Source organism: Salvelinus namaycush, chromosome 22, assembly GCF_016432855.1.
Source record: "Salvelinus namaycush isolate Seneca chromosome 22, SaNama_1.0, whole genome shotgun sequence".
In the NCBI taxonomy this organism is placed as follows: Eukaryota; Metazoa; Chordata; class Actinopteri; order Salmoniformes; family Salmonidae; genus Salvelinus; species Salvelinus namaycush.
Genome location: NC_052328.1, coordinates 16,955,649 through 16,968,568, shown reverse-complemented (window position 1 = coordinate 16,968,568; position 12,920 = coordinate 16,955,649). Strand labels below are relative to the sequence as shown.

At 42.7% G+C, this 12,920-nt stretch overlaps 1 protein-coding gene across 1 annotated transcript in view; it reads right to left on the bottom strand.

Moving 5' to 3' along the window:
* ttc27 (tetratricopeptide repeat domain 27) overlaps positions 1-12,920 on the bottom strand; it is a 124,726-nt gene that overhangs the window by 101,543 nt on the left and 10,263 nt on the right. Inside the window, exons 4-5 of the mRNA XM_038960503.1 lie at positions 3,340-3,480; positions 1,034-1,136 (exon numbers count right to left, since the gene is read on the bottom strand). Of these exons, the coding sequence (XP_038816431.1) occupies positions 1,034-1,136; positions 3,340-3,480 (244 nt within the window). The remainder of the gene's footprint in view (positions 1-1,033; positions 1,137-3,339; positions 3,481-12,920) is intronic.

The following is a 12,920-nucleotide window of genomic DNA, read 5'->3' as shown; positions in this document are numbered from 1 at the left end:
AATGTTTATATCCCAGGACAAATTAGCTAGCAACAGCAAGCTAGCTAAATAGGACAAATTAGCTAGCAAGTGCAAGCTAACTAGCTAAATTGCCATGCATGTTTAATGCTTTTCGACCTGTCCCCAAATTAATATAATTGGTTCAGAGTTTGTTTTGATATTTTAACCTGCGTGTTGTGATCGCGTTTGGTGTGGGGGGGACAAGCTAAATGTATGCACGATGACGCACGCACGCAGCCGGTTTGGGTTCCGTGTAAATCCTTTTGGAGGAAAATTAACCTGGCTGTCCTCACCCACCCAGCACAAAATAGCCGCAATGAAATAAGACTCCTATTCAGAGGAGCGACGCCCACTTCAAATCTGACAACAACAGAGACATTGTGAGCTCATCCCCTGCCACACTCTGCCCACACACATACACAAAGGTGATGGCCAAAGTGAGATAAATATACCTTTCACCTAGCATTTTAAATTAGCCTAGGTTAAGGCCATATGACACTGGATTGCAAATATGCACAAGTATATACACTGAGTATACCAAACAAAAGGAACAACTTAATATTTAGTTCCGGATTCACCTGGTCAGTCTGTCATGGAAAGAGCAGGTGTTCGTAATGTTTTGTATACTCTCTGTATATATTAAATACATTTGTTTTCAAGCAGTCAAGTGCAACACAAACATTCTGTGTGGAAATAATGTTGGCTCTTTTGGATACTATTAGTTGCCATGCACAAACATTAAAGTAGTTGGCTTATTCTTATCATTTCCTTTCGGTCTCGAGAAAAGTATTACATTTGCTCAATACTTCAATTCTAATGAAACACATTTCAACCGGTGATTCATCCCCATTTCTTTCTAACCCACAAAAACGTTTGCTTCATGCCTTCTATGGTCAAAGTAATGGGTAGCATAGCCCCCCATGGTGGTACAGTGATGCACATAAGTGCTTATAGGATCTTATATCATCGTCATTGAATTATGACAATCAAGGCAAACATCCAGAAGGTGCATGAACAAGTTTTGACCTCTGACCTTTCTCTATGCTGCTTTGGGCCAGGCTGAGGAGCTGAGGAGAGCGCTCCTCCAAGACCTGCTGGTGTAGGCTCACGTAGCGCAGGGTCCACCATGGCAGCAGCTGCACACACGCGGAACATAGAAAACAGAAACAGGTTAGTGAGTGTGTGTGGGAGAAGGTAAGCGGAACAACAGGTAAATGAAAGAGCATGGGAGAGTGTGAGCGCTTTTGTACCAACGGCCCAAAACATAAAGGTCACACGTAACGAAATAACTATAGTAAATAATAGTAACTAAATAATACAAGTAAATAACTACAGTTCTAGTGCCTGAACCAACTGAACACATACGACAACCCACTTTGACCCTACATACTAACACACATATCAAAAGAATGCTATAGTTAAGTGATGCTGAAACAGCCCAAAAAATAGCAAACTCCCTCTTTTATCATCTCTGACCAAAACGCAAAGTGGCAGGGAAAATAACAGCTCCAAGCCATGTACATGTTTCTCTCCCCTATCCCTTCTCTCTTGCATGGCCAAAGGTAGTGAACCATGTAAAAGCCCATTTGCGTTTCAGGGAGGACATCTTTCTCATTTGCGTTGCACGAGGCCGGCTATCCCGACCGTGTCGCCGTATGGTGCGTTAATCGTCTGCCTCCCTGAATCAATATTCTCATGACACACACGGGCACACACACTGCCGTCTCATCAGAGGAGGGTGATACGCAGATGAACGTCACAGCCCCATCTTCTCCTCTCTTTATGACTGGGATGGGAGAGGTGGAGAAACTGGGTGATAATAAGAAGGTAAAGGGGGATGGAGAGGTGAAGGGGGCAATGGACAATGCGCCTTTGAGTTAGACAGCCGCTGAACTCCAAGGGTAAGTGTACGTGTGTGTGTGCGTCACAAACTAATAGTATGATCTCTAGAATGGATCTTGTAGTTAGAATATTTCTTATCAAACCAAACATTCTTTCAGCATGTTACAATATGTAGGCAAATTTAATGCTCTAAAACAGCCTTCTTTTGCTCTTAGGATGTGTTGGAGAGCTTCTGAAACTCAAAAAGGCAACCAATATGGAGTTAAATAACAACTATTTAGCCATTACAGCTGTAAAATATTTACAGGTGACTAACCTGCTGAAGGGAAGTGTGTAAGTTACATGCCTTACACAGAACCCAAACTGGCTGCGTGTGGGCCATCGTGCGTAAATTTATTTTGCCACCCCCACACCAAACGCAATCACGATATGCAGGTTAAAATATCAAAACAAACTCTGAACCAATTATATTAATTTGGGGACAGATCGAAAAGCATTAAACATGCATGGCAATTTAGATAGTTAGCTTGCAAGCTAATTTGTCCTATTTAGCTAGCTTGCTGTTGCTAGCTAATTTGTTCTGGGATATAAACAGTGACTTGGTATTTTACCTGAAATGCACAAGGTCCTCTACTCCGCCAATTAATCCACACATAAAACGGTCAACCGAATCGTTTCTAGTCATTTCTCCTCTTTCCAGGCTTTTTCTTCTCTTGACTTTATATTGCGATTGGCAACTTTCATAAATTAGGTGCATTACCGCCACTGACCTCGTTCGTCTTTCAGTCACCCATGTGGTATAACTAATGAGGAGATGGCACGTGGGTACCTGCTTATATAAACCAATGAGTTGATGGGAGAGGCAGGACTTGCAGAGCGATCTGCGTCAGAAATAGAAAGGAGTTCTATTTTAGCCCTTGGCAACGCAGACGCTCGTTGGCGCAATAATTGAATAACAGATTTCTACATTTATTTTGCAACGCTCGCGTCTGTAGTCAGCCTGTTAGGAGCTCCCAAATAGAAAGCATGATTCACTAACCACCACATTGTTCTATTCCTCCAAGAATAATAACTCAGGTGAACTAATCTCCCTGTAACACCAGGATTCCAACGTTTCAGCACGGGGGGGGGGGGGGGGGGGGGGTAAATAAATAAATCTAGAGATGTATTGGTGTGCTGGCAAAGGAGTGAAAATCCAAACCATTACTGTGTGTGTGGACAGGGAATGGAAATGTGGGAATAGGTTTCTGCACCCACATCCAATGATTCTCCCAGTTCCAGAGGCTTAGAGCGAGAAACGCAAATCAAGCACAGCACATCTGAAGGAGTCAAGTACACATCCGTCTCCCTGACCAGAATCTTCACTGTATTGCCTTTGTCGCTCAACTAATTTTTCTGTGTTGGGGAGAGACAATGTGGACGTGACGAGTCTCATTTCACAATCACAGCTCAGCTAATGTCCAGTGACAAAGTGATATCTCCGCTATGTTCTCTTACCTGGAGGCTATCCAGCTTGGCAGAGCAGTTGACCAGCAGGACCCTGGCCAGCAGCAGGAGGAAGGGATTCCCCACCAGGCAGTACACAGACTCTCCATCCAGGAGAAGACTGCTGAGCAGGGCTGAGGTCAGGGCCCCAGGCTGGGAGGGAGAGAGAGGACACAGAGAGGAGTTAGACTGGTATACGGCTGAGGAAAAGATCCATGATCTGTTGTCGCTTTGCTGCTCTGTCCCCTGAAGTGATGCCCGAGACGACAACAGATCTCTAACCCTCTTTCCGCATCCTTCCTGCACCTTTCCGGCTCCTCCCGGCACATTCCCACTTGGTAGGTTGATGGAGCCCAGCTGAGGGGCATTAGTCAATCGAGTGTGTGATTGGCTGGACAATCAGACCCAACAGTTGACCGGTTGGGGCTAAAAGACAGTTTAAGAAAAGGTATAACTTCAGTAACAAAAGGTTAAGTTCCATATCTGTAAGCATTTCTGTAGGTAAATTGTGTAATAAAGCCTAAGTTTGAACCGTTTACTCTGTCTGCCTCACTGAGCCTCCGTACCCGGAGACCTTCTTAGCTCTGGTCCATGGCAGTGGCCTGTCCCCAGGCTCTGTCACAGTGGGTATGAGGGGAAGAGCGATTTACCCAGAGAAACGTCTTGATTCTTGCCTGTGTCTCCAGTCCACTACTTTGAACAAACACTTTTATTAACTCAATAAGTGCAACTTTATACCTTTTTTCCCCAAAATGCAGTGGCACATTAGTGATGGCATGCACTTATTGAGTTGATCACAATGCATAAATGGAGGAGCACCATTTACAAGGGTCCTCTAAACGACAAGGTAGATGAATCACAGCCTGGAAAAGTATTCAACAGCAGAATGACGGTCTCTGGTGTAATGAGGGATTAAGTCGACCAATCGCGTCTCCTCATCCCCACATAATTGGGTCCTGTCCCCCTCACATTCCTCCTACAGTTGTCACGATAACATTTTACAAACGATACAATACCAGTCCAAGTATCATGACACCGAGTAGTATCGCGATACCACAGGGGGGGAAAAATTCAGTGGCATGTATACTACACAGTATATACACACACTAAACTCTCACAAACACACACTTTTACGCTGCTTCTTGAGCAAGGTAGTTAACCCCCAACAACTGCTCCCCGGGCACAGATGAAGTGGATGTCGATTAAGGCAGACCCCGGCACCTCTCTGATTCAGAGGGGTTGGGTTAAATGCGGAAGACAAATTTCAGTCTACTACTACTTATCCAGATACCTAGCCACTTTACCCAGCCTTCATGTACATACGTACCTTGTACCCCTGCAAATTGATCTGGTACTCCCTGTATATAACTGCATTTGTGTATTTTATTCCTCGTGTTACCATTTGTAACCCGTTTCAAGAAGCTAGGCGTGTGTTGCACGTCACTACTTCACAGGAGGCATTTGAACTTTATTTTTATTATCAATATACATTTTTTCGCAGGAATGTCTTCTGGAACATGTGAACTTTCATGTGCCTTAATAACAAACTTGTATGCCATTTGTAAATACAAATGAGTTAAATTTACAGCTATCCATGATTGGCTGAGATAATGGATGGGCTGGACATGCCGAGAGATGAGTTCGGATTGGTCTGCCATGTAGCATGCGTCGGTCTATAACATTAGCTGCTCAGTATCTGCAGATAGAACTTTCTACAGCAGCTTGTTTTTTAAAGAATTCATGAACTGAGGTGTTGCTTCCACTCAACGTTTCTGCCCTGAAATCAACAGGCACTATTAGACAAAGATCAGTGTGAAAAAGTTGATTGACTATTTTCTGGAGGACGACCTTGCCATGCTGACTCTCTCTGATACTGAAAATGAATCAGACGATGAGGAAATGCCTGAATTATGTAAAAACATTTATTGAACCAGGCATTAATCTTCTGATGACAGTGATGGGGAAGAAACGGAGACCAACAGTGTTGTCACAGAAGTTGACCGAGTTTTGAAATCGGTGGAATGCCCGGTGGAAGCAGAGAGATGATTGCCAAATGTGGCGAAAGTCGAAAACAGAAGGCTGTTGTATAAAACACCTTTCTCCGGATTACATCTTGAAAATAAGAGCTACCATGGCATCCATGACAGAGGGAGAAGTTGTCATCCATGTATATTTGTAAGAGTCTTGCTACATTTTCAGATATGCGTTTCTAATTTTGTCAGAAAGTCTTTATCATTGCTAGTTCCAGCCTAATGTTAGCTAGCTATCCAACATTGACCCTAGTTGGTTAGCTTTCGTTACCTGCAGATTCACGCATGGTGCATAGTAGTAATGCCGCATTCAAAACAACTGGGAACTCTGAAAAATAGGAGGTCAAATCATGATGTCTGATCTTCAGGTCGGAAAGACGGAGCTCTAGGAGGAGGCCCGGGTTGCTGAGTTGGAATTCCGAGTTGGATGACCATTTCAAATCTATTTTTCCGAGTTCCCAGTTGTTTTGAACACGGCATTAGAGTTTAGATTATGGTTAATTGTTTACATGTCTAAACAAAATAAAGACTCCACTATGCAAGTAACCATTTCAAATGTACCGTTTACACCTTCTGCATGTGACAAATAAACTTTGATTTTATTTGATATAGTGTGTGTTTACTAGAGATGATAATGTGAAGAACATGACCTGCACCAAAATCAGATTAGGAAATAGGCAGAGGACTAGACAAAAAGTGCATTTTTACTACTACTTATTGCTATTACTTTCACTACTTTAAGTCTTGAAATCTATGGTTGTTTACTACACTACCTTATTCACTCGGTTTAGCACATGGCCTCCAGTGATCCTGAAAGAAATGGGTGGGGCTAAGTCTTAAGAGGGTGTGAACTATGCTGAATGGGTGTAGACAAAGAAGAGCTCTCCAGTAGGTGTACCAAAGCATTCAAGGTCCATTTTCTCAAAAGTGAGGTTACAAGTTTATCAACATTCAAAGCAGAATTACTTTCCCATTGTTCCTCAACTGTAGTGTATGATATACAATTTTCTAGCTCTGAGTCTCTACTTTTATCCAAAGTAAAAAACTATTTCAAATTTTGCTACATAGGAATCCAGGTGGTGGGTCATATTTTTTTTTTTTCATTTTTTTTTTTCAAAAACTCTGCATCGCTGGGAAGGGCTCGTAAGCAAGCATTTCACAGTAAAGTCTACACCCGTTGTATTCGAAGCATGCGACAAAAAAAAATGTGAGCCCAACACCTGGACGCTTGTTGCAGCTTTCTAAAAGTTATGTGCATGTGCTTAGCAAAAAACCTGTCACTGATAATCACACTTCTACTCAATGCAACACATATTCAATTAAGTTCAAACTGTTCACTGTATAATAAAATTGCATAGAACGGCTTATTTGCTCATATTTGCAAAGGACTACCTGTGACTTGGCTAGAGGAAAGGGAGGAATATACATGCATAATGATCTGCATGTCATTGTGGCAGTAAGGGGAAAACTGCATGAATTCTTGTTTACTCTTCAGTTAACAGACACTCTCCCTCCCGCCGTCACACACTATCTCCCTCTCATAAAAATACACACCACTATCTCTCCCACAAACACATACTGCTCCCAAACAGAATGTACGAATAACCAGAAAGATAGATTTTTGATATAGTTTAGGCTTACATTACGCCTACGTAAATCCTACATTTGAAGCACATCTCCTGAGTAGCAGACCCATTTCCTTTCTTCCTGGGCCAATCAAATTTGACAAGACCTACTGTCATTTCAATGTTGTTAGCTAGGTAGGTAACATGACTGAACAACATTGTTTGTTATCAAACTAATAATTAACAACCCAGGCTTAGTTTAAAAACGGCCCGTGACATGGTTTGTGAAATTATATAAAATGTGCACGCTCTCTGTGCTGTAAAGCTAACTGCCCGCTCTGCCCATTCATCGCCATTCACCCATTGTTGTCGTAACTCTCCTGATCAACACCTGTGAATGCTTTATGCATCTCTCTAATGTCAATATGCCTTCTCTACTACTGTCTTGGCTAGTTCTTACTGTTTTATTTCACTATAGAGCCCTCAGTCCTGCTCAACATGCCTTAGACAGCTCTATTGTCCCACCCCACACACATGCAGAGACCTCACCTGGCTTAACTGGTGCCCCCAGGAATGCTTATTGAAATTCTCGATTATTGTAGATTTATCAGTGGTGACAGTGTTTCCAAGCCTCAGTGCAGTGGGCAGCTGGGAGGAGGTTCTCTTATTCTCCATGGACTTTACAGTGTCCCAGAACTTTTTGAAGTTTGTGCTACAGGATGCAAATTTCTGTTTGAAAAGGCTAGCCTTTGCTTTCCTAACTGCCTGTGTATATTGGTTCCTGTTCAACATCTCTTTCATATCGTCTGAGATCCATAAAGATTGGAAAGCTGCCGCGGTCATCGCCCTCTTCAAAGGGGGAGACACTCTAGTCCCAAACTGTTACAGACCTATATCTATCCTACCCTGCCTTTCTAAAGTATTCGAAAGCCAAGTTAACAAACAGATCACCGACCATTTCGAATCCCATCATACCTTCTCCGCTATGCAGTCTGGTTTCCGAGCTGGTCATGGGTGCACCTCAGCCACGCTCAAGGTCCTAAACAATATCATAACCGCCATCGATAAAAGACAATACTGTGCAGCCGTATTCATCGACCTGGCCAAGGCTTTCGACTCTGTCAATCACCACATTCTTATCGGCAGACTCAATAGCCTTGGCTTCTCAAATGACGGCCTCGCCTGGTTCACCAACTACTTCTCTGATAGAGTTCAGTGTGTCAAATCGGAGGGCCTGTAGTCCGGACCTCTGGCAGTCTCTATGGGGGTGCCACAGGGTTCAATTCTCAGGCCGACTCTTTTCTCCGTATGTATCAATGACGTCACTCTTGCTGCTGGTGATTCTCTGATCCACCTCTACGCAGACGACACCATTCTGTATACATCTGGCCTTCTTTGAACACTGTGTTAACTAACCTCCAGACGAGCTTCAATGCCATACAACTCTCCTTCCGTGGCCTCCAACTGCTCTTAAATGCAAGTAAAACTAAATGCATGCTCTTCAACCGATCGCAGCCCGCACCCGCCTGCCCGTTCAGCATCACTACTCTGGACGGTTCTGATTTAGAATATGTGGACAACTACAAATACCTAGGTGTCTGGTTAGACTGTAAACTCTCCTTCCAGACACACATTAAGCATCTCCAATCCAAAATTAAATCTAGAATTGGCTTCCTATTTCGCAACAAAACCTCCTTCACTCATGCTGCCAAACATACCCTCGTAAAACTGACTATCCTACCGATCCTTGACTTCGGCAATGTCATTTACAAAATAGCCTCCAACACCCTACTCAGCAAATTGGATGCAGTCTATCACAGTGTCATCCGTTTTGTCACCAAAGCCACATATACTACCCACCACTGTGATCTGTAGGCTCTCATTGGCTGGCACTCACTACATATTTGTCGCCAAACCCACTGGCTCCAGGTCATCTGTAAGTCTATGCTAGGTAAAGCCCCGCCGTAGCTCACTGGTCACCATAGCAGCACCCACCTGTAGCACGCGCTCCAGCAGGTATATTTCACCGTTCATCCCCAAAGCCAACACTTCATTTGGCCTCCTTTCCTTCCAGTTCTCTGCTGCCAATGACTGGAACGAATTGCAAAAATCACTGAAGCTGGAGACTCATATCTCCCTCTCTAACTTTAAGCATCAGCTGTCAGAGCAGCTTACTGATCACTGTACACACCCAATCTGTAAATAGCACACCCAACTTATCCCCATATTGTTACTTATCCTCTTGCTCTTTTGCACCAGTGTTTTTGCATCACTCCAGTGTTAATGCTAAATTGTAATTATTTCACCTCCATGGCCTATTTATTGCCGTACCTTCCTACTTCTACATTTGCACACACAGATTTTTCCTATTGTGTTATTGACTATACGTTTGTTTATCCTGTGTGTAACTCTTGTTTTGTCGCACTGCTTTGCTTTATCTTGGCCAGGTCGCAGTTGTAAATGAGAACTTGTTCTCAACTGGCCTACCTCGTTAAATAAAGGTGAAATAAAAATAAAAGCATGCTCCATTTTTCCTCTATTACTCAGAGGCTGCATGACAGCGAACTTGCAATTGCAAAGCCTACACAGACTGGCCTGTGCACTTGGTTATACCAAGCATTGAAATGATACAATGTATTATCTTTGCTCGCTCTGCTTCAATGTATCAAATGTAACAGTAGACTCACCATGGTCTGCATCCCCACTCGCCATCACGGCTAAATTCTATTTAAAAAAACTGATGAATAGAGGCTTAGGAAGAGCAGACAGAAGCAGGTGAGGGATGACTGGAAAGACATGCGGCTGCCTGCTGGCTGATTACAGCTACCACATGTGAGATGTGCATGAAAGTGACATTATTGGACTGACGCATACAAGACTATTAGTTGCTGTTGCTTTAACTGAATTTATAAATAAAACTGACATTAGAAACATTTCAGAACAGGCGCCAACTGGTTCTTTAGATTGGTAGGGACGAAAAATGTGATAGTATCATATGAAATGGTACTACGGTACTCTAAAATGTTGGTATCATAAGTATCATGACGTTTTGGTACTGTGATATTACCATGGTTCTGTTATACCGTACAACACTACTTCATCCTTCCTCCGCAGACTCACTCTATACATCCTCATTACCCAGAGCAAAGGGTACAAGGGGTAATCTGTCCTCACCATTCATCAAACCATGTCAGAGAGTCACAGTGCTGCCACACACACACACACACACACACACACAATTCCTGCATCCAAAATCAAATTGGCTTCTAAAACAGTTGATGGGCTGGAAAAGTCTTCTCAGAACAGTCTAAAGGTCGAGCTCCTCTAGGTCAGACCTTGGGAGGGAGGGTGGCTGTGGATACATTTTAAAAAGCAGTGTGCGTGTAGTTTAAGTAGAGAAAAGGAGATGGAGTAACTGTTACTCAGGGTGTCTGTTAGTAGGCAAGGGCTGATAAAAATAAAAGCAGATAAAACTTGCGACCAAAATGACCGGAAGAAAAAAAATCCCATTGCAAAATAATGCTTTTTATTCATTGATGGAAATACCAGTCAATGTAAATACAATTTACCGTCATGCTCATCAGTCTGTTCATTTTCATAATTTAGTGTAATTAAATTGGCCTGTGTGTATTTTCTTTAGTCATCATGCATCTTATTTATCCAACACAACAACACAACGATCACCCGCCACATGGGGCGGCAGAGGAGCCTAGTGGTTAGAGCGTTGGACTAGTAACCGAAAGGTAGCAAGTTCGAATCCCCGAGCTGACAAGGTACAAATCTGTCGTTCTGCCCCTGAACAAGGCAGTTATAACCCACTGTTCCTAGGCCGTCATTGAAAATAAGAATTTGTTCTTAACTGACTTGCCTAGTTCAATAAAGGTAAACATGTGCACATGAGCGGGATTTCTCCTGCATCTCCTCAGCTGGTTGCTGCTGGTGTAAAACGTGCTTTCATAAGCCCATTCATTACGCAACAATTCTAAAAGCAATCGCGTGTGAAACAGTTTTGGTGCACGATTATAAAGAGCTACTATTTTTATTACTCAGGTGCTCAGGTGCGCACGCTCAGGTGCGCGCGCTCCCTCAACATTATCAGGACAGAGCCAGACACATGCTCATTGCTAACATGGAGCACTCCAAACAAAAGACAATGAAGAAAAAAAACTTTAATTTTTTGTTTTTTTGACAATCTTGTAAATGATGGTTATGAAATAAACCAAAAATTGCTTCTTACAAGTGTAGGAGGTTGTGAACTCAGCAAAAATTGTTTCCACTCCGAGAATGAGTACGGCAAATGAGTGTAATTAACACATGCATTAACAGAACTGAATGAAAACAAATGACGAGTATTAACAGTGCATTTACTACTGGTGACAATTGTAATAGGGAATCGCAAAAAATAAAAAGGCAAACTATTCACACAATGAATGTGCAAGAATTGGCGGGAGACAGCTGAGCCATTCCTGAGACTCGCCTATATCGTCGCAGGTGTCCAAATACTTTTGGTCATGTCATGTATGACAATCTGGATACCACCCAAGCCTGATCCACAGCAAAAAAAAAATGTTTTTACTTCCTCGGGATCGATGTCCACGGGACAGTTGAGCTAACGTAGGCTAATATGATTAGCATGAGGTTTTAAGTAACAAGGACATTTTCCAGGACATAGACATATCTGATATTCGCAGAAAGCTTAAATTCTTGTTAATCTAACAGCACTGTCCAATTTACAGTAGCTATTACAACAAACCCCTGTGCAAGAATGAATACCTACTTTGTTTAATAAAGTTATTAATAAACAAAGTAGGCACATTTGGGCAGTCTTGATACAAAATGTTATACAGAAAAGCAATGTTTTGCACATACACTGATGCCATCTAGTGGCCAAACTCTAAATTGCACCTGGGCTGGAATAATACATTATGGCCTTTCTCTTACATTTCAAAGATGGTACAACAGAAAAATTACAAAAAAAAATATATATATATATATTATCTTTTACCAGATCTATTGTGTTATATTCTCCTACATTCCTTTCACATTTCCACAAACGTCACTGTTTCCTTTCAAATGGTACTAAGAATATGCATATCCTTGCTTCAGCGCCTGAGTTACAGGCAGTTAGATTTGGGTCAGTCATTTTAGTGGAAAATTGAAAAAAGGGGCAGATCCTGATAACCCATTAAGGTGTTCCCCCACAAATCACATTAAGATTATGTTAATGCATCTTAACTGAACATGCAACTCATGTAATCGCCAATGAAACTTAATTTAACATTTGACCAAATGCATTGTGGGAAAATACTTTTTATTTTTGTAATATTTGTCTTTTTTTTTTACCCTTGTTCTCCCAATTTCATGGTATCCAATTGGTAGTTAGTCTTATCTCATCGCTGCAACTTCCGTACGGACTCGTGAGAGGCGAAGGTCGGGAGCCGTGCGTCCTCCGAAACAAAACCCAACCAACCTGCACTGCTTCTGGACACAATGCCCGCTTAACCCGGAAGCCAGTCACACCAATTTGTCGGAGGCAACACTACACCCGGCGACCGTGTCAGTGTGCATGCTCCCGGCCCGCCACAGGAGTCGCTAGAGCGTGATGGGACAAGGACATCCCAGCCGGCTAAACCCTCCCCTAACCCGGACGACGCTGGGCCAATTGTGCACCGCCCCATGGGTCTTGCGGTCGAGGCCGGCTGGTCTCGAACCAGGATCTCTAGTGGCACAACTAGCAGTGCGATGCAGTGCCTTAGACCAACGCGCCACTCGGGAGGCCCGACAATACCATTCTGAACAGCACACCGTGGTTCCATGTGACAGATTAAAATCTCTCTTAGAAAGAGGGGGAATCTAAAGATGCAACAACTAGAATGGGTTGCTAATAGGATTGTGCCTTTGGCTACTGGACAAAAATTATATAATTACTCCTGTCTATACAAATAAATACAATAATTTTAAATAATTAACCAGAAAGCATGACTTCTTAAGCATCCAA